General features: G+C 36.7%; 4 protein-coding genes and 1 non-coding gene across 5 annotated transcripts in view; 2 read left to right on the forward strand and 3 right to left on the reverse strand.

Annotated features, from left to right (window-relative positions):
* LOC105174712 (transcription factor AS1-like) overlaps positions 1–1,396 on the reverse strand; it is a 3,238-nt gene extending 1,842 nt beyond the window's left edge. The window contains exon 1 of the mRNA XM_020697632.1: positions 685–1,396. The gene's annotated coding sequence lies outside the window, so the exon portion shown is untranslated. The remainder of the gene's footprint in view (positions 1–684) is intronic.
* Positions 4,140–7,546, forward strand: LOC105174451 (probable serine/threonine-protein kinase PBL9). Its single transcript, XM_011096563.2, has 6 exons — positions 4,140–4,713; positions 5,304–5,632; positions 5,950–6,085; positions 6,217–6,359; positions 6,500–6,623; positions 6,823–7,546. Exons 1-6 carry the CDS (start codon positions 4,656–4,658, stop codon positions 7,275–7,277), a joined length of 1,245 nt encoding a protein of 414 aa, XP_011094865.1. The 5' UTR covers positions 4,140–4,655; the 3' UTR covers positions 7,278–7,546.
* Positions 8,202–8,274, forward strand: TRNAK-UUU. The gene has a single exon. It is a non-coding gene; the product is annotated as a tRNA-Lys (tRNA).
* LOC105174452 (expansin-A6) lies at positions 10,962–13,093 on the reverse strand. Its single transcript, XM_011096564.2, has 3 exons — positions 12,786–13,093; positions 12,368–12,692; positions 10,962–11,669 (listed from the first exon to the last, which is right to left on the reverse strand). Exons 1-3 carry the CDS (start codon positions 12,937–12,939, stop codon positions 11,360–11,362), a joined length of 789 nt encoding a protein of 262 aa, XP_011094866.1. The 5' UTR covers positions 12,940–13,093; the 3' UTR covers positions 10,962–11,359.
* The window catches only part of LOC105174453 (ribonuclease II, chloroplastic/mitochondrial), a 7,820-nt gene continuing 3,164 nt past the window's right edge, over positions 17,211–21,866 (reverse strand). Inside the window, exons 8-14 of the mRNA XM_011096565.2 lie at positions 21,145–21,207; positions 20,917–21,023; positions 20,689–20,838; positions 19,818–19,977; positions 18,665–19,060; positions 18,008–18,232; positions 17,211–17,870 (exon numbers count right to left, since the gene is read on the reverse strand). Of these exons, the coding sequence (XP_011094867.1) occupies positions 17,745–17,870; positions 18,008–18,232; positions 18,665–19,060; positions 19,818–19,977; positions 20,689–20,838; positions 20,917–21,023; positions 21,145–21,207 (1,227 nt within the window). The 3' untranslated portion in view covers positions 17,211–17,744. The remainder of the gene's footprint in view (positions 17,871–18,007; positions 18,233–18,664; positions 19,061–19,817; positions 19,978–20,688; positions 20,839–20,916; positions 21,024–21,144; positions 21,208–21,866) is intronic.

The raw sequence follows: 21,866 nt of genomic DNA on the forward strand, positions 1-21,866 counted from the left end.
TGAAGAGCAAAAAGAAAAAACTGAACCGCACAAACACCGAGGAACAGAATAAGGAGTTAATGGCTGAAGTAAGACCACAAATATTTTATGGTGCTGACAAATAAGATAAGAGAGACTCAATGAGGAAATGTGAAAGACAGAATACAGAATGCATAGCAAGTGGAATTGTTGTTCGAATGAGAATGTTTCAGAGTGAATCTGAAACATTATTCAACTGAAGTACATCAAATCAAACTGCTTGTATTTCAAAAAAAAGAAAGATCAAATTCTCAAGCTCCCATAATGAAAAACCCCAAAGCAACTATTAAGACTATGGAAATACCACAGATAAGTTCACATCTGGTTATATATTTGCTTCCAGGTGAACATAGTGAAGAAACATATCACAGTTTCAGTAACGTTTTTCAAGTGGATAAAACATGGAGAATTACCAAACAGAAACACCAGAAACAAAAGAAATTTGGCCTTCTTTTATCTTCATCGTACGTGATACTCAATACAAAATATCATGAGAAGAACAGAGTTCACAAGTTTAAGAAGTTTACACAAAAAGATTCCATTTTTCTCAAAGCCAAACACATTTCATATATCATAATCAGATATTTGCATGAGCACACCCAAGAACACAAATAAATCAAAGAATAACGAATAGCAGATGAAAAAAAAGAAAAACAGCAAACAAACCTCAGAGAGAAACAGGTTCCTATTTCTTGTTTCCAGCACAAGGATGTCTATATCTACGGTATGAAAGAACACCGGCCCCCTGTTTTGTTGAAGGCTTGGAAAATGGAGATGCGGGCACAAAGGTGGAAAGAAGAGAAAAACAAAGGGCTTTTTCAGAGGTTATCACGCGAGTGGAGTAAAAGATTAAAGGCCTGACCCTTTTGAAAGGCTCTGACAATTACAACCCTCATTGGTTGGAGTCTGTACTTAAATGGCTACACACACTCACACACATTTACAGGTGTACATGATCGCCAGCAAACAGTACTTTCTTCCTTTATTCCTGGTGATGTAAAAAAGATAAAAAGAGATGAAAAACAAAGAAAAGAAGAAAAAGGGTTCAATGGGACAACGAGGGAGAAGAAGCAAAGAATGAGCCTGCAATAATTGGGAAATTCTGAGCGTAGAAAAGCATAGTTCTTTGCAACTATATATCATCATGGCATGGCATGTCACGGAATTGACGTTTCGCTGCCTTGTTTACATTTTCTCCTCTGCTACATTTCCATTTTCTGAAAACAACTGATGTGACTATACACCTAGAGTCTACTAGACCTTAAGTGCGACAATCTTGATGCCTTTGTTTTATTGCCAAGTGACATGAATGCCATGAGTAAGTGCATCATGAAGCAAAATATTCAATATATATACCATGTATTCTATCCCAGTGGGGTGGGGGTGGGTAGTCGGAGTTTCTGGGCACACGGGGACGAAAGTGAAGAAGACAGGACCTTACTGCCACAACTGCAGACCGCACTCTTCCTCTGTATTTGTCAGTGATGCGTTACGTCTGGTTCCGCCCTTCGTCCTCTCAATCCCCCAAGCATTTAATTACTTGGAGTGCACATAATAATTATTAGGGATAATATCATTTTAATTTAGCATAATTATATATAAATTTTTGTAATTTGAAAAATTGTATTTAGCATAGTATAAATATTAGATATAATTTCGCATAATTACACTAAATCTCATAAAAGAGGATGTAATTATTCCTAATTATTATATAGCCATTACTCCCATAAAATCCATTTATAACTTGCCATTGATTAATTATATTGTACGTGCATGTACCATTTTCCATACCACCACTGTTGTTGAAGTGAAAAATGTATTGAGTGGATTTTGATTGTACATGGCAGAAAAAAACATAACCATTTACCTCATGAGGCTGAGAGGTAGATGGTTCAGGCAGCTAGCTGGCTACTGTTTTCAGACTATGTAGAGATGGGGCAGACCTAATTTTGGAGGTGGTGGTGTGTGCGACAAATTCTGAAGCAATGGAGAGGACTGACAACCAATAAAAGTTTAAGTATTGAATCAAATGGATTATATAGTAAATATAATATACATATTTATCTTGTAATTGAATAATTAGTCATTTTTCTGCAAATTGTCCCAAGAATTCAGGGCCTCGATAATAGTAGAAGAAGAGTAATTAAGGACATGTTTGGAACTTGGGATTGAGAATTGAGGTACAATGATAGACTTCAGACCGCACACGGTGTAGGGTTAATTATAGATCAGAACCCTCTGACCCCTCGGCCCAACTCGTTATATGATTTGGGCTTTTCAACTAGGCCCAAATTCTGGCCTCCTGATAACAAAATTGTGATTGGTATTGGCATAGAAATAAGTAATTTAATAAAGAAGAAAGCAGAAGAAATCAGCATCATCTGGGCGGTTGTGATGGATAAGATTTGGTATCGTCATGCTTACTAGTTGGTATGTCTGAATAGCAAAATAACTCGTTTTGATATGTCTGATTAGCAAAAGAACTATTATTATAACATATATATATATATATATAGAGAGAGAGAGAGAGATAGCGTGCTATTTACATACTGAAATTTCAACTTCACAAGCAAGACAAAAGGTTGATGAAGTTAGTATTGGAAGAAGGGTTGTTGGTTGCAAGCTGTGGAGGTCCAAATTTTGAAAGGGGAGGAAGAGGGAACATAGTTGACACAAGTGCAGTAGCAGCTAATGATTTATTGCATCTACCGATCAACATCAGATGGAAAAATGGTGTGGCCGGGATTTGGATATCATCATTAATCATACCCATTTCAAACCAATATATATACATATGTAGCTGCATAAATGCAGACATTAATGCTATTCTTAATTCCTCTCACATCATCATCATAATGCCCTCCCAACAATTCTGCTACCCAATTTTAAGGTCCTTTGTGCCATAAATATTCCCTAGCTAATGCTATCAAATGACATTTTTTTTCCAAGTATCAAATTAATATATGTATATATATATATGTAATTATTGTAAAATTAGAATAAGTATTTAACACGTATTGATCCCAAAACTTAATAGTCGTCTAACAATATCTACTCATGACAGTCTACTGTAAAAAAATATTTTATTTATGATCTTTCATTTTAAAAGTATTTATAATTTTTTAACAATAAAAAAAATTATAATTATAAAATTTGAAAGCAGTTACTCTAATTTAAAGAAGCACTATTATTTTGTTGAACAGCATTAGTTAATTGAGTATAAATAGAGTAGCAAGTTGAATAAAAAATGAGGCATAGGTGGGGCGAATTCAAGTTTGTCCATATTCAACTTGGCCCCCCTCTCTCTACAAAGTCAAATATTTCAACTGCTCTTTTTAATTATTCAAACTTAACACTCATTAACGCCATTATTATTATATATCTTTCGATTTTCTTCTCTTTTTTTACTGGTTAAAACTTCATGATCATACATTTCGTGTTTAATGAAATTAAATGTATAAAAATACTAAAAGATCAAGAGAGTACTAATTACATATTTTAAGTATCGGCAGAGCTACCAACGATTTTTGCAATAATTTTGAACAGAAAAAATATTCCTAGTCACAAACAAATTATTAAATACCTCGAATTTAGTAAATAATTCAAGATTCCGTACACAAAGGTATCTTAATGTAGATTTCAAGACCATAATATGAGTTAACTTTAAGCCTTTAATAATCCATCATTCATGACATTATTAATTATATCTAATAAATAATAGTAGTCGTGTACTAAACTCATGGAGAGTCTAGTCTGGCACCTTAAACGGGGATTGTGGAGAACTTAGCATAAACACGCAATCCAAAAACTGTAAGCTGTCAGTTAGGTGCGAAAATTCTAATATAAATTGAGTCAGATTGAATCCAAATAAATTGTATAATTGACGTACTTAAATTTTCAATTACATAATTATAATTAATTTAATTTTGTTAAATTTGATTTGGATAAAAAAAATTTGTAAAGTAGTTGAAATTGCTTTCAAACTTAAAGTAAATCTATTAATCATCATTAGGGGAAAATAAATAAAAATTCTCCACTTTAATTTTGTCTCTCACTGGAAAGACAAGAATCAAGTCAATCTTTCATCCATACTCCATAAAGGTCTAAAGGAGGCTTCTTTACATATTGGCCCCGCAAGAACAAGAAAAACTTGGACTCAGGAAAATCCACCAAGCCTTTATAAACTTCCATTTTCCATGTAGGAAAAACCACCTGTTGATCATCAAGATTGGTTCCTTCATTATTTATTTTTCTTTGTGCGTGTGTTTTTTGCCCATCAAAATCTCCTCTTTTTGTGTTTTTTGCTCTCTTTTTAATGAAGAACATCTGGCTTAAACTTTAATAAGAGAGAGAAAGAGAGAGGTACTGACTACTTGTACCGTTGGCGGCTGACACCTAAGTTAGAGAGAGAGAAGAAGAAAAATTCTGAGGATTCACAACAGATCTGGGGCCGTTAGTGAAGTTTGCTTCATTTCGTTTGGGTCCCTGAACTGAGCAAGTTGTTTGTTCTTTGTGCATGTGCTGGGGAAAAAAAAAAAAATGGAAGCTTCAGGTGTGGGTTTGAAGTTGTGAGCTATTTACTTGAGTTATAACAAAGATTTCAAGTTCTGTTTGTTGGAGGCTTTCTGCGAATTTCGATGGGGATCTGCTTGAGCAATCAGATAAAGGCTGAGAGCCCTTTTCATACTGGGACAGGTATATATATATTCTGAATCATCTTTAACTTTTTTCTTGTATTGATTTGAAGCGGTGAACAATACTTTCATTTTTTATTTTCTTTTGGCTGAGAAATGAAGCATAGGATGAACCCACTCCCACTGTTACAATCTTGTTGATTTGTTTTCAAAGTACTGAAGTAGAAATTGCGACAGCTATATGAACCCATGTTGTTGATTGTATCATCTATATCATCCATTTTTGTATAATAATCGGCAATTGCGTTGTTTGATTGGAATTCTCAAGCAGCTGAAATTTTTGGTCGCTGCATTTTTGTCGAATATATATAAAATTCTACGCAGAAAGAATCAAATGGACTTGAGAGCGGAAGAGCTATACGGTAGATTTCCTCTTGGATGTTTTTCTATTTGTAGGCCACTGAATCTGATATATTATTCCATATATCATACGCGTATGAAAGATATACCTAGCTCCAAAGGGTTTATATACCTAGCTCCAAAGGGTTTATACATTCATTTAGAAATGCTTGGTACTAGTAATCTTCAATTTGTGCTGTACAATCTCGTGAATTTATGATATGTTCTGATCCTGATGGATAATGTACATAGGTGTGAATTCGTCTAAAATGGTAAGCGGGGATGGGACCGAGTTAAGTAATTCAGTCAGCAAGGCATCTTCTGCATCTGTACCTCCAACCCCTCGAACTGAAGGTGAAATATTGCAGTCGTCCAACTTAAAGAGCTTTACTTTCAGCGATCTTAAAGCGGCCACAAGAAACTTCCGTCCTGACAGTGTCTTAGGGGAAGGAGGTTTTGGTTCTGTTTTCAAAGGATGGATTGACGAATCTTCACTGGCAGCATCAAGACCTGGTTCTAGCATGGTTGTAGCTGTTAAGAGGCTAAACCAAGAGGGCTGGCAGGGGCACAAGGAATGGTTGGTATGTAAAATTCATCCCTATAATCTTTAATAATTTCCATCAGAAGGACGAAAATTTTGTTTTCTTGGAAGGTTGATCATGGATAGTTGTTGGTATTTTCACTTAGAATTTACTTAACTGAGTCAATCAACAAATTGAATCGCTCATTGCCATTAATGTCTATCATGTAGTAAAGAAACTCTTCAGTTGATTGCAGTAGCATGTTCGACGGACACTTGAATTTCCATTTCTGACTATTAAGTTTCATCATGCATAGATAGAGTTGTTTCACGTGTAAAATGATCTCCTTACTGTAAATGCTTCTTTTCTCATAACAGGCTGAGATCAACTATCTAGGGCAGCTTCGTCATCCTAATCTTGTGAAATTGATTGGTTACTGCTTAGAGGATGACCACAGACTTTTGGTATACGAGTTTATGCCAAAGGGTAGCATGGAGAACCATCTATTCAGGAGTGAGTTCAGCATTATCTGCTATAGATAGCCTAATATAATCTGTGTACATTTTAGATTGCTGTTATAGAAATATAAAAATGTTTTCAACCACCTGAAAATCTAGTGATAGAGTGATTCCATGATGAACTAGGAGGATCTTACTTCCAGCCACTTTCCTGGAGCATAAGGATGAAAATTGCACTTGGTGCTGCAAGGGGCCTTGCCTTTCTTCATGGCGCTGAAACCCAAGTAATATACAGGGACTTCAAGACTTCTAATATCCTGCTTGATTCGGTATGTATTTTCAGCATATGCCCCTCCCTTGCTTCAGAAGTATCATCGTAATTAAGCCTTCTTCACTAGAATAACAGTTTTTATTTGTAACTGGGTGCTTCCGATGGATTGATTTGTTATCCGTGCTTCTTGATTCACAGAACTACAACGCCAAACTATCAGATTTTGGGTTGGCCAGGGATGGGCCAACTGGTGATAAGAGTCATGTCTCTACACGAGTCATGGGAACTTATGGATATGCTGCTCCAGAGTATCTATCCACAGGTATAGATGACACGGAATTACCACCTGAAATTTCTATGTCAAGAAAATAGATAAGAGTTACTCTGCAGTATCATCCAAATGATGCTCATGAAATTAGCTCTTATGACTTATCCCCCAGGCCTTAAAATAGCAGTGCTTATTCTTTTTATCATTTGATTATATTTCTTTTCCTAATTAACCAAACTTCCTTGTATGTTAGGTCATTTAACTGCCAAGAGCGATGTATACAGCTTTGGTGTTGTTCTCCTGGAGATTTTAACTGGTAAGAAAGCAATAGACAAGAATCGCCCAACCGGCGAACATAATCTGATTGAGTGGGCAAAACCCTACCTGACCAACAAACGTAGAATATTTCGTGTTCTGGATGCCCGTCTTGAAGGACAGTACACAGTGGGTCGAGCTGTGAAGGCAGCCAACCTGGCTCTTCAATGCCTAAGCATGGATGCCAGGTCAAGGCCAAACATGGATGAGGTGGTAATAGCTCTGGAGCAGCTCCAGGAATCGAAGGACACTACTTTGAAAAATGATCAAAAGGACCACCGGCTAAATCGGCATAGCCAATCAAATGGTGGACCTAAGTCCTGTAGAAGCAGTACTGAAGAAACTCAAGCGGCATCGGCTTATCCCAGACCTTCAGCCTCTCTTTATGCATAAACTAGTTGCGAACTTATTGCCTAATTGCGGGAGAAACACATCTGTACTTCTATATTTCTGAAGCTTGTACAGTTTTTCCTCTTAATATTCTGTAATGCATGCATTTGTAAACTATAGAGTTATTAACTGCTTCACAGTTGCCGATTTTCGTGCTGTCTGGAAAATGTTCCAAGATATTCGAGCTCTGTTTTGGTTAACTGGAAACTGTGACTTAGTCCAAAGATCAAGATTTTGATGTTTTATTTATCTAAAGAATTTATGTTTGTGCGTGTCTGTGTGTTGGCTCTACCATCTCTGCACAATCACCTCACAGCCACAATTTCCAATCATCCTGCCAATTCCCTTTTGGAAGCAGAAAGGAAGGCTGACTGTGACTGGCTTAAGCTTTTCGAGGATTTTGACATTAGTAAACAGATTGGCTGCCTGCCATGATGACTATGAAATTGCGGTCAAGAGTAGAGTTGCTGGTTGTAAATCTTGGACAGGGGTGAAGGGTTCATGATATCAAGCAAAGAGATGTGTATTGATTTCTTTATTTTTGTGGGAGTAGGAATTAGGAGAGGAAGTTGTTTATTGGGCTGCGTAGACTTTGCTTCACGCTTGATTTCAACTCCAAAATGAAGTGGGAAGACATGGTCAAACAAGAATGCTCCTCACCTCATCCTCATGTTCTAGAAGTAAAGGTTGCTTTGGGATTATTGTAATGGTATGGGTTTTGACATTTGAGGTGAAACGTCGTAATCGCATCAGTTGCAATTTGAGACATAGCCACCAAAAGTATTCAAAGGGTCTCCAAGTGGATTAGTTGAAGATTAATCATCATAATTCTTCCACTTGCAATCATTCCGGATCCAGATTCACCAATTACATCTGTTGAGAAAATGGGAAGTTATTCTTATAGATCAGCTTCAGCACAACCGACAAGCCGTCTTAGCTCAGCCGGTAGAGCGCGTGGCTTTTAACCACGTGGTCGTGGGTTCGATTCCCACAGACGGCGAATTTTGATGTTTAGGAGGTGAATTGGTGTTTACCTATCAAACTGGGTTTATGGAAATGCTAAATTCCAAATTAGGGTGTTTTGTGGATGAGGAGGTCCAGTCCAGTCCGGTCTAGTAGAATAACTAGTCTTCTCTTGGGCCTCTCTTGAAAGCAACTCCAAATCATCAATTCTAGTATAATTTTGTTGGGCTTAATTGTTTATACCTTTCCATTTGCAAATCAAATCTCAAAGCTCAGTCAGAGTGAGCTTCACTATTACTCACAGTAAAAATTATTTTTGTGTTGAATTTTGGTATTATTATCAAATTGATACATCAGTTTTTATAAATAATCTAATTGATATTCGAGTCTTTTTGATAAATATCAGATTGAGTATACGAGTTTTTGCAAATACTTGAATTGAGTATACGATATTTATCAGATTGAGTATACGACATTTATCATGGTACATTCTATGAGTTAAAATGTTTAGTTGTGTGTGGAGGCGGACGAGGTTGCAATTGCATCCCCTTTCTGTTCTACCACCGCTTTTTATTTGTAAAAGAAGGTTTCGTTCTTCAAAGGCATTGATTCTACTTTTAGTTTTTCATACAAATATATATATCTTGTAAGAATCCTAAGCCCACGACCACATTTCATCCACTCAACCCTAACCTTTTCATCAATATAAGAACATATTCTTTGGGTTATGTTCTAAATTTCAACTCACAAATCTAAGACTTTGGCACCAATCCAAGTTGCCAAAAAACGCACATTTTTTCTCACAACTCGGCTGCCATTCGTTTCAATAATTGACAAGTTAACATGATGTCTTGTTATGACTATGAGGTCATGAATTTTAATTTCACTACTGGGTATTCATTATTTTAATAATAGTTGTTTGTTAGTTAGATAATTATAGATTTTTTTTTCTTTTTTAATGATAACAGTCGATAATTATAGAGTTGTAATGAATTTTACTAAATAGAAAGAGATGAAATAATGTGTGAGTGGGGATATTAATACAATTAATACTGCATTTTTGTTGATGGAGAAGTCTTAGTACTCTGAATGTAGTAGAGTGAATATTATATATAGGTTAGAATCATAGTATGAGATTTAACTTTACGAATGGTGTACAGGTAGGAAAGCCAATGGTCCTTTACATCCTTAATTTTAGGTGTTGTATGTAATTTTTTGGGGAAATTTTTGCTCGGATCAGGCTCAACCAAATATGAATTTAATTATATGGAAAATATAATACACTTGTCATGTGATTGATGTAAAGTGATCAATCACAGAATAAGTATGATGTGATTGAATTGATTCGACTAAATCAGGTTGGGACAAGAATTTTCTAATTTGGAGACTTAATTTGCAGTGGAAGATGAGGAATAAAATCCTTGAATTCTCTTTCTTCCTTGTTGGGGAAACCAAACACCATCTCTGACCACATTTCCCTTTGAGATTGACCAAACTACTTTATTTAATTAAGTCCATGCATGCATGTGTCCAAATATAGTTATTATTTAATTAGAGACGTAGGTAAATTGGGTTGAATAGGATAGCAGGCATATCAAACCACAAATAATTAATTAACCATCACAAATATCATAAAACCAATTTCGACTATAAATGAATTACTGCCATCAGTTGATGATATATTCACATTCGAGGCTTTGATATTCAAATGAAAAATAAATAATTGAATCCAATTAGTTTGAGTAGGTTCATCTTTCCAGTTCCAATAAAGGGAGGGTTGGAGTCAGCATCTAGTAAAGAAGCAATTAAAGAAACGGGTGGAGAGTAATGCGACTTTAAGTGTATTTGCAGAATGTAGCTACCCTAACTTTCCCTTTTTAACTTTTTCAGATCATTAGATATTGGGGTCAAGTTTCTGTGGCAATGGCAAAGAAATGCAGAGGAGTCGTCACATATCAAAACGCGTTATCTGCTTTAGAACCGACAACTTCATCAAAATCACTACCACTGTTTTTGCCCAAAAATAACAGTAATTATGTGTAATTAATCAAAGGTAAACAATGCATCTATATATTTGCTTCATTTTTAAGAAGGAAATAAATACTAAAGTAAATAATGATGGGTGGGTGAAAGTGAAAGGAAAAACAAGGGTAGATACATACATACATACATACATACATACATATTGAATGGGACAAGAACAAAGTTATGGCAATAAAAACAGAAAAAGTAGAGAAGAATTAGTGAAAGACATTGGCAGCAGAGCAGCACATGAATTTCTGCATGTCCACAATTTCTCTGACCCGGATCCACTATTTTATACCACCGCAATCAAATCAGCCGACTCTTATTTCTTATTTCTGGATTCTAAATCTTATAATTTTTTGTTTTTTAAAAAAAAAGGGCAGAATAGAAAGTTGGAAAGTGGAGAAGCAAATGGGAAAGTGAAGTGTTTTGGTGCATTGTAGTGTTTGGATTGTTTAAGATAGAAATAGAATGAAGATTGTTGTGAGGAGAAATGTTTTGTTATCTTGCCCAAACCAGAATCAATGAATCAATCAATCACAAAATCCATATCTGAATTAATAGCATTGCCCATCTCTCTCCACTTTTACCATTCTTGTCAAACTAAAAACACAAGGAATTAGGAATTAGGAATTAGCTCTTTTCTTTGGATGATTGGTCAATTACACCATTTCCATCAATTCAAATTGCACCAACACATAAAAGAGGCAAACTCAAACATTTTCATCAATACATATATATATATATATTATTAGGTAGTGAGGAGTATCCATTACACTATAGATAGTTCGAAGCTGCGGGCTACATTTCCTTTTAACTTTTTCCTGCAGCCTCTTCAGCCTCCTACGATGCCCCCTTTTTCCTTTTTTCTTTCAACTTTTTACCAACACAACTAAAAAGGTAAAAAGCAGCAAACCCATTTTCAAAGTGGTAAAAAAGACACACTTGCACACTTTTTTCTAACCCTATATAGTAAAAGTAAATTTCTACTCCCTCCCACTATATGTTTTTGCTTTTTTAAACCCTTGTTGTACTACTTTCTATCTTCAAATTTCTTCCCGGGAAAAAAGAGAAGATTTGAAGGCGGGACGTGGGTTTTAGACCCTGAAATTTTTGCCCACGAAGGTCTGCCCAAACTGCCAATTAGCGGGTGCCACGTTCATGGAAGTTGATTTGCGACCGTCGCTGGCTGTCACCCTAAATGACAGGGCCTGCCCCACTATATCAGCGTTGGATTGCCAATTCTGCCCCCAGTTGCGGCTCATGGGCAGCCACTGGGTGTTCGCACCCTTGATGCTCAGGCGCACGATGTCCCCTGCACCCCCCACGTTGGTGACCAGGACCAAGTTGAAGTAACGGAAACCGTTGATTGTGAATCTGATCCCACCTTGTTTTCTGCACGGTATCCTGTGAAATCCAAGACAAACACAAGCAAATTAAAAGAAACCCATCAAAGATATGTGCCGTAAGAGACCCTAAGTGGACCGGTAATTCCGGTGGCATGGACCATTTTTAGGCGCGGCTTTTAACGTAGGTGTGTGTGGGCCCCAGGCAGCGCGTGGGATACCGTGGGACGGGCTCAGGGTTTCTCTGAATTCGAAGCACGCCATTCCATATTACCCCGGCAACTATTACCCAGGCGTTCAATTACATTAATGCCCTCCTCATAGATACACCTCAAGGGACCACATAATTACCCTTTTTAATTAATGTAGTGTATATAATAAAGAGCGAAGGAGGGCACTCTATGCATCGTGCAGCAAGTGGGCCTACTTAACTTAAGTTGTAATATTAATTAAAAGGAAAAAGTATGGGGGGGCATATTAGTCAAGCCAATATAAGTTAGGTTAAAGGACAAGAATGCCCACGGTATGTGAGATGAGGCGCTCTGACAACCATAGTGGGAAATTCAGAATAGCATTACCAACCGAATAAAGCGGATAGCATGGATTCTGTCAGTTAAAGGACACAAAACTTCGCCAGATTCGGGCAACCACCACAAAAGATTGACAACCAGCAAAGACAAAACTACCCTCAAAAATTGAAATTAACCTTAAGACAAAGCATTTGAGCAGCTCAATATGCGGGCAATATGGAGAGCTTACCTGCGGAAGTTAACGGGGACGATGCCGGCGCTGTACTGTGCAATCTTGAGGAACATGGGCATGGCCAGATCAAAATGTTCTCTGGGGGGATTGCACCATCCGCCGTTGTCATTGGGCAGCGCGTAGTTCGGCGGGCAGAAATTAGTGGCCGTCACCAAAATGGACGGGCTGCCGGGGTTGCACCACTTGGGGTCCTGCGCCGCGTCGCACTTGATTTCGAAACAGGCACCACAGCTCAGTCCATTGTTGAACAGCGCCGTGCTTAGTGCTGCTGTGTTCACGCCGTAGCCTTGGCTGTACAAATTTCCGTACCCACAAGCACCACCTAGAGAGAAACACAGGAGAAAATGGAAGTTTTAGCAAAACGTACGTTTTTTCTAGTAAGTACGTTGAAAAAACAAGGGGAATGAGTGTTTACCCATGGTTCCCGAGGCGTCGCTGCCGCCATAGAAGGTGGCGTGAGCACTTTGCCAGGGGCCACCGGAATATACCCCGGGGATTCTGGCGTCGGAGCAAGTCAGGAAGCAGAGGATGCTGGAAATGCAGAGGAGCAACTTCATTGCAGCGAGCATTTTGTTCTTCCAACTCTCTCGACTGTGGATTTAGATTTGTAGAGCTGTGGAGCTCTATGGAGAGGGAAAGACGCAGCAGAGAGAGGGAGTGTTTCTAGAGAGAGAAAATGAAGGGTCGTTGGGATTTTGGGGGCGAATGGAAAGCGGAAGGGAGGTGGGGGGGTACTTATGGAGGGGAAGGGCGGGCTACTAGGGGAGTGGGACAAAGGGGCAGGGTCAAGTGCCTATTTCCCTCCCCTCGTTAATGTACCTTTTTACCCTTCACTCTCTCTCACATCACAGTAGATATGAATATGATACGAAATTATTTTTGTCTCCTCAAACACAATATTAAACATATAATACTTATTTAAATTATCTTCAAAAATAAATTCAAATATACATATTATCTCTAACACACACTTATTTTTTTTTCTATCTCTATTTCCATAAAATATAACAAAACACTCAGAAAACGAATCCAAACATTATGATAAGTATTTAGGGTTTATCAATATTCTAGTTTTTATTAAATGCCTCTACTTTTAATATTTTTTTTCTTTTAACTAAAACGGTCTTGCATAAAATAAGATATTTATTTCAAAGAAATAAAATACAATTATTTGATTAAGAGGGTATGCAACATTGGTGGTTCCTTTCCCTTCCGCCATACCAAAAATTCTAATAATAAAATAATAATAATAATACAACTCAAGAATTAAATACAATTAAGAACAACTGGACCCATTTTTTCAAAAAAAAAATAAATGAAATTCAAATGCAAAAAGGGATATAAAGTTCTGGGTTGGCCAAGTTGTCCCAACGATAATAGCTGACAATTGAGGGCATTTAAACCATCATGTTAAATGCAAGAACCAAAATCAATGGAAAAAATTCGAAAAAAAAAAACAATTTAACAAGATTTTCCAAATTCCACCAAAAAAAAAAAAAATTGAATACACTGTATATTCACCTTATTTACTTATAATTTCAATCATATAAACCACAAAAATAAGGATTCGATAAAAAATGTTACTCTAATTTTAGGGGATAATTTAATGATTTGTCCATCCTCATAATTATTTGATTCTACAGCTACCTAATTTCAATCCTTTATATATTGTTGGTTTTAATTATTTTGTTTCCACCAACTACCTATAGTAGTATATCTTGACCTGATTTTCATACAAATTTACATAAAAATACTCGAGTTGTTTCAAATCTATCCATTTCAGACTAATAATATTTCGACATATTAATTCTTTGACGTTTATTTTATGTGCTTGGATGTCTCAAAGTATGTAACAAGTGGTTTTCAAGTTGGAAATGACAATAAAACTTACATATTTTGATTAATATAATAAAATAATATATATAAGAATCTTGAGTTTAGCGTCGGAAATCAGAAAAGTAGACAATTAAATTGAGCACATGCATGATGAGTTTAATGCTACATATCTTGTATTAAACGTAAATGGTATTTTTTGATTTAATTATAATCAATCATTGACGCCTCAACCCACTATTACTCAATTGCCCATTCACTTCCCAAATACTTTATCAGTATATAAGCGGATTATATTTTTTATTTTAAATCATTTATATATATACAATTATAAAATTATTTTAAGATAGGTATATTTTATTTTTATTTAAGTTTGATAGGCTCGATTTTTCAAATAAGTTCATTCATTGCTAATTTTGATTAAATGGGAATAATTATGTACGTAGATCGCAGACCAATTTAAACTAAGCGTTAGGGTTGGTTGGTGATTAAGATTAGGGCATTAGGGTTGGGAATACATGTGATGTTGGCACCAATATCGCTCCAACCCCTAATTCACACACGTGAAACTGTTTCGATTTCTCTCACCCACAATTATGATAGGTCATGACCGTACTCGATTTCGAATGAGTACTGCCACTTAATTTGTTGTTTCCAATTGAAAAATAAATTAAATTATTTAATAACGTAGTTGTAGAAGATTACATCTAAAGTAGAAGATACACTTAAGTAATTTAATAATAATAATAATGATGATGATTAAGGTATAGCATTTTTATTTAATGAAATGAATGATTAGTGGGGGAAGAGAGTTGATTTGGACGCAATTGGGGATTGACTTTTTGGGTATACGATTTTAGGGATCTCAACTCACATGCAAATATGCGACTTCGTCAGATTATAGTGTAATTACTCATCTTATTAATATATATTTCTGACAAACACGTCAGATATACTTTTAAATATATAATTTCATTTAATTATAAAAAGAATATGGATCAGCAATTCATTAATTAGAAATTACAATCATCATTAATTAACATCTTCTACATGCATTAGTTGACGTGATATATATATATATATATATATATACATTAAATATTAATAATTGAGAGAGGGCATGAATGATTAATATATATAAACACAGAATGGGTTATTTTAAGCAAAAGTCAATTAGCATAATTAATATATATAAACACAGAATTGGTTATTTTAAGCAAAAGGACTGTACTTTGGATTCCAAATGTTTCCGTACCACTTCTCATTAGCAACCCAAGGAATTAATGCTTCCTACTAATTACAACATTTCTTAATTTTTCCCACAACTTTGCTTGGTCGGTCATCAATTAAACCTTCTATAATAATAATCATAAAAATTAAGAAATTTGCTAATATTTTATGCTTTCCTCCAAGTTGACTTTCTTAGACAATATTTTCTTTAATTTTCAAAGCTTGTGCTCCTAATTAATGCATTTTAGATACTTGGTACTGTAGTATTTGAATACAGTATCCTTGAGAGCAATTTAATTGAATAAAATTGAAAGATAAAGAATAAATATATATAGAGAGTATTGATGTGAAGGTGATAAATCATGCATATTCATACACATACAAAAACAGAGGATTGCATGTATAGGTAAAGAGGGACATTGTAGATTTTGGACAAGAAAGCAGAATGAGACTTATCATCCATCCATACGCATTTTGATTTGGGCCATCTCCCTCTTTTTGCTAATGCATAAATACGTCTTCACAATCAATCACATGGATGCAAATGCGACTTGTCTTTTCTCTTTTATCCCCCCTTTTTTGGAACAGTTAAAATGCGACTTCTCTTTTACATACTAGGGGAGAAACAAGACAACTTTTATAAAGCTCATGTAAATAATCAACAGGATTATACGTAGAGAGTGCATAGTGTTAAAATGGAGTTGGGAAATATTTAGAATGGATGAAGGGGGGGTTGATAATTATATAGTATTAAAAATGGTGTTCTTCGAGTAGCGTGAAACCGTGTAGAAATAAATGGTAATGGCGCTGCGGAGAATAGTTTAGTGGCGGTGAGGGTGAGAGGTGGCGTGTGGGTTTTTTCCTCTTTGGTCTAAAATGGGAAAATGTGGGAGAACTGATTTGAAACAAATATGACTGCGCACCGAATTGCCAGATTCTGGTGTCAGGGGAGCATGTGCTGTTGCCAGCGTAGCAGAAGCTCTCAGTTTTTGGTTGTTGATGGAGGGCCCATGAGATAAGGTGTGGGTTAACATTCACATACATTTATGCATTCGCAACCTGCACTGCTGCTATGGCAATATCACATTTTACCCACTTGAAATTATTTTTTGCCCTTTGCCAAACTCAATTTCAATTTTGTCTTATTTTTATGTATACCCGCAAGTTTAATTCTTCTTGATGGATGTGTGGTGTCTGCATTCTTATCATTTACTGGTGGAAAATGAATCAGTGTTTTTAATCTATCTTGCAATTCTTTTCTCCATCGTTTCTTTCTCAAAATCTCGCAATTTTTCTTTTCACACATTCTTGTGTATATTTCTCTTGTTTCTTTTATCAAACATTTATTATAATGTAAGATTTAAGTTATTCTGCACATGCCTTTTAGCCTACCTCTACCGGCATATATTAACAATTTGCCTACATATCTGAAAACCACACTACATTTACTGCAGATGGACCAGCCGACGTGCATATGCTATGCAGCCGCATCTGGACCCAGAATTTAATCTATTCAGCAGATCAATGCAAATAACTAGTCTCTCTACCTTTCCAATGAGAAGGTAGAGAGATGATACCTTGTTCATAAGTTACACACCTGTATCGCCCCCTTCTGCGGTATATTATGACCCAACAGATGACCATCTCCTGTTGATTTTAAACTGTGGTGCCACCCAATCACGCAACACAATTAAGTCCAATCGTGCCAGGAGAAGTCGTCTACAAGAAATCTAAATGTATCTCCGAAGGGAAGAGGGCAGGAGACAAAAGAAGAGGATTGCACACATTTTTATCTTTCAATTTTCCTCGAGGCATTGATACCGCTATATTCAGATACAAAAAGTATTACATTCAAAATTATGTATATACAGGATACAAAGGAGGGAAGGATGAGTGCCCTCTTCTATAAAGACTTTCCTGAACCCTTGTCCCTGACACCAAAAGAATCACATGATACCGTTGCCTGAGCAGTAGCCTTCCTCGTCGATGTGATTTAACAATCCAGCAGCTTGCTCGTTGCCTAACATACGAGTATGCACATTATACAGCACCTAGTTCTTCAGGTACGACAATCTCTAAATTACCTAACCTCAAGTTTGACTGGCCAACTCCATCAGCATTTTATGTGAGAAGAGGAGCTACCTCAGTCTTCAGTGTCAGTCGATGCTATTTTCTGTTAAATAATAATACCAACGACTGCATTAAAGCAAATGCCACATCGTTCTTGAGAAAGAGATCAATTTCTGCATATTCCCTTCAAAGGACCTACTTAAATTTCATCACTGCATTGAACTTCACCAGAATAAAGTCCTTATATTCCTGGAACCTCTTTGAAAGAAAGAACATCATCACGCGGATGTGCTTCTTCCACCTGAACTTTTACTTCGTCGCCCACCTGTACACCAACAGATACCCAGGCAGAAGCTTGTAATCCAACCTAGCCAAGGAACACACACGTTATGGTGTTGACATGACAAAGAAAGCACCACGTTTTGGCTTTAAAGGTGTAAAGTAAAATTAACCATCTTATAATTACTTGCCACTGGTAAAATCTGAAGCAACTATTGTCATTACCTCTATCAAGAGTATTGCTGCAACTCTATCTTTGATGAATCGGAGGACCAAAGCAGAAAACCTTTTTCCTTTTGGTTGCCGCCGCAAGTATTCTATTATCCAATACCGGAGACTGCTGGAGCTGAGCCTCCTTACTACCCTAATATTCATGTTCACCACTGAAGCCATCCCTTCCAATTGTCCTGCTGAGAAAGGAGGAGAATCCCCCCTGAGGAATGCTTTCACCTACATATCGGAAATAATTAGCATGGCAATTTCTCAAGCAATGTTATTAAATGTTTATTTTTTAGTAGATCAGTGACAGTAAATCTTATATTAGCAAGTATTTACTTTTTAAATGATGAAAGTTACAATCTTCAAACTGCATATAGGGACAAATGACAGGTATCTCCTAAGAGGTTAACCGTAAATGGGAATATTTTATATTATTGAAAGGCTTTCTAACTCGGTTGCCCACAAAGAATGGATGGGATGATAATTTCCAAAATACCAAAGCAAGGGAAGCTTGAGTCCTTGTCTATGCAAAGACTTGGCGAGGGGACAATCACTTGAGCTTTCAGGCCACAAGAGCCAATCAATTTTGCCAAATCTATAGACTAGGTTAAAGCTAGGGTAGGGCATGCAAAATCATTTTCATGTCTAAACAACCATAAATACCTGATAGTGAGCCAGGAGATCCATATATCTGCGAATAGGAGATGTGAACTGAACATATCCAGGAAGTCCTAAAACTCCATGGCGCGTAGGCTTCCTGAAATCCATTTCAGCAGCACGCATGATTCTAACTATAGCAGAACTCCTCACAGGGCCTTCAGGAAGATGGTCAAAAGCAGACGTATCAATATTTGACTGAGGCTGCCCCCGATAAGGTAGAGCAATGTTGTTATGAGAACCAAAAGTTGCTATAACTTCGCCACAAAGTATCATCATCTCAGATACAAGTCGCATTGCAGGCTCTGCCTGATTTTCCACATACAGCCTGATCAAGGGCTCTGGATCATCTGGGTTAGTCACTTTGATTCTGGTATCTAATGTAGATGTGTCTATTGCTCCCTACACAAGGAATTGCAGATCATATACAAAGAGCTGCAGATGGGATAATGGAAATGTAGAGCAATACAACATAGAAGGCAATCACAGCTTTATTTGTAAGATGCCAAATAGTTTGTTTTTACAGTAAGCCAATTGCATAATCCTGAGAGAAAACCAAAAGTATGAGGAATTAATGGACACTCCCAGCTTCCCATAGTAGATGGGGAATCATTAGATCGGCCTCACAATTCTAATGGAGGCATCAGAAAACATAAAGAAACATGGATAAGTGTTGCATTAAATTTGCATTTACTCAAGTTTCAGATGGACCTTGTCTTAAAAAAAATACACATGGCATAACATGAACTGCAGTAATTAAAAAAAAAATGCGTAATCAAACACCATAACCAACTAGGATGGCTAACAAAAGAGAAGTAAAAGAGCAGGACCAATATATGCCACTGAAGTCAATCAAGCAGCTAGAAACTTGGATTGCCTTCTAATGAGCCTATCAAAGGTTTCACAATTCAAGGCCAGATAACTTTCTCCAGCTCCCCTCATATGGTCAACAGCCAACCGTAAATGAACTTGGAGAGACTATTAAACTTTAAACCCTTTTATCTTCTCATGTGACAATTCTCAGACAAATGGCTGTGAAGAAATGAAACATGTTTTTTGTCACCAGTTATACATAAGAGATGAAGAAGGAACCAACAAGGTGACACTATTGACTTAAATGCAAAAGGCTAAATCAACCTCAATGAAACATAATATCGACCTGTCCTCGACGCCATTGCAATCGGAGTCTAGCAGCCTCGGAGAGAAGTCTCAATTCAGCCTCCTCTTCCAGGTTCAGATGGAGAAGTTCTGTCGCACTCTCATAGGTTAGCATATATGTCGGTTTGATGATAGAGTTTTCAACTGAGTATTCTGCAATGCTATAAAAAAATCAAGCAATAAGTCTATTTTCAAGATTTACTCATGCCATGCATGTAAAATGTCTACTGTACTATTCAGTGTAACCATTAAAAAGAAAGATAATTTGGCCCGATGAGACCGAGCCACAGTTTGCTCCGGCATGAGATGACAAGGAATAATAAACTCAGACAATTCAAATTATTGGCTAATTGTAAGAAATTGTAAGACAAGTTTTAATCAAGCAGAAGATCTTTTCGGCCATTAAGGTAGCAGATAGATTTTTGCACAAAAAAGGCCAACATGATCATATTGCTCATGGTGCAGAGAGTGGTAGAGAGATTATCTCCAGAAGGAGGTTACTGCAACTTAAGCCCTTGCTTGTCTTTTAGGAAAGCAGGGTGATCAGTGGCAGATCTCTAAAAGACGCTGTAACGTCACAGTCCCTGCTAAACCATGTCCAATAGTGAAATAAACTTTCACAGGTACGACGAAATATTATTACATTGTCCAATCATAATAAGTATGGCTAATATTTTCTTCCCATATAATTAGTAGACTTAATGGAAACTAAACTCAGGTAAAATGAGGGGGGAGCTAGTAATACCACACAGTAAACTGATCAGACGGGAGAAGAAAAGAAGTTTGGTTCGGTAATCTGAACTTTTACTTCCAAAGGTGTGGACTTCTATTATAATATATTACAACCAACTTTACAGGAGTTATCCACTTACCTGCCATCAGAATGCAGCACAACAGAAACTGTGACGGCTTTGCAGCGGTCTCCTTGCTTCAAACTCATGCCTTCCATGGCTAACTTCTCGGGGAACATGGGGTAAGTAACAGTTGGTAGAAACACAGAGGTTCCCCTCTTCATTGCCTCTCTAAAATCAAGAACTATGTTACAAAATGCCTCAGAAGATCAGTTTTGAAACATGAACTTGCATGAATATCAGATATACTTGTCTATGATGCTCCCTGGCTTAACTAATCTACTCGGATCTGCAACATGAATCCAGACTTTTATGCGGCCGTCCTGAAGCCTAGTTGCACTCAGTGCATCATCAAGCTGCACATGCCTGCTTATTAGCAATTTGCAAGTAACTCCTTCTCGAGCATATAATCTATAATTACTTGCCCTATGAATCTCAAATCATATGGGAAATAGCCTGAATGAGGTTAGGGTGTACCTCATCAGCTTCATCAACATCAATGGCATAAACCTTCAGGTGAGTCAAATCTTTTCTGTCGACCTGACAACAAAGGAAAACACATCTTGCTGAAATAAGCATAAGACAGCATTGCAAATGTCCTTCCACATGTTTCAATCCTGTGGTTAAAAGAAAATTTAAGATATTTGTGCCAGTTAAAAATATTTAGCCAATGTCAATAAAAATATTTTCTTGTGTAACAGTGTTTTCTTGCATTGCCAAATAGATTAGACGAATCTTGTATTCACTGTTCTAGAGTTACACTTTAACAGAATTGCAATGATCTTTACTTCTCCGAATGAAGTCTAAGAATCACATTTTAGACTCAGCGGAGCCGGATACCCAAGATCTAACATTTGACTGAATGTCAGTTCCTCACGTAAGGATGCATAGGAATGAAGAAAACATGGTCCAAAACACATGGGGACATGATATACTGTGATGATGATTTACTCCAATCAATTTTTGAAGCGACAATGTATCGAATGCTAAAATTACTCTCTATTCCACAAATCATGTATTTCATGGAATAGGTACTTCCGATGGACTAGAAAGCATGATACTGAATGCATACAGAAAGAGAGAACTTAACATTATTAGACTTTCTACGTACTTTGACATGTATAAACCAGGTTATAATGCATATACGAGAGATATCATGCTTCCGCTTGTGTATGTATATGCACGTGAAGCATCAAACA

Source organism: Sesamum indicum, linkage group LG11 (assembly GCF_000512975.1).
Source record: "Sesamum indicum cultivar Zhongzhi No. 13 linkage group LG11, S_indicum_v1.0, whole genome shotgun sequence".
Classification (NCBI taxonomy): Eukaryota; Viridiplantae; Streptophyta; class Magnoliopsida; order Lamiales; family Pedaliaceae; genus Sesamum; species Sesamum indicum.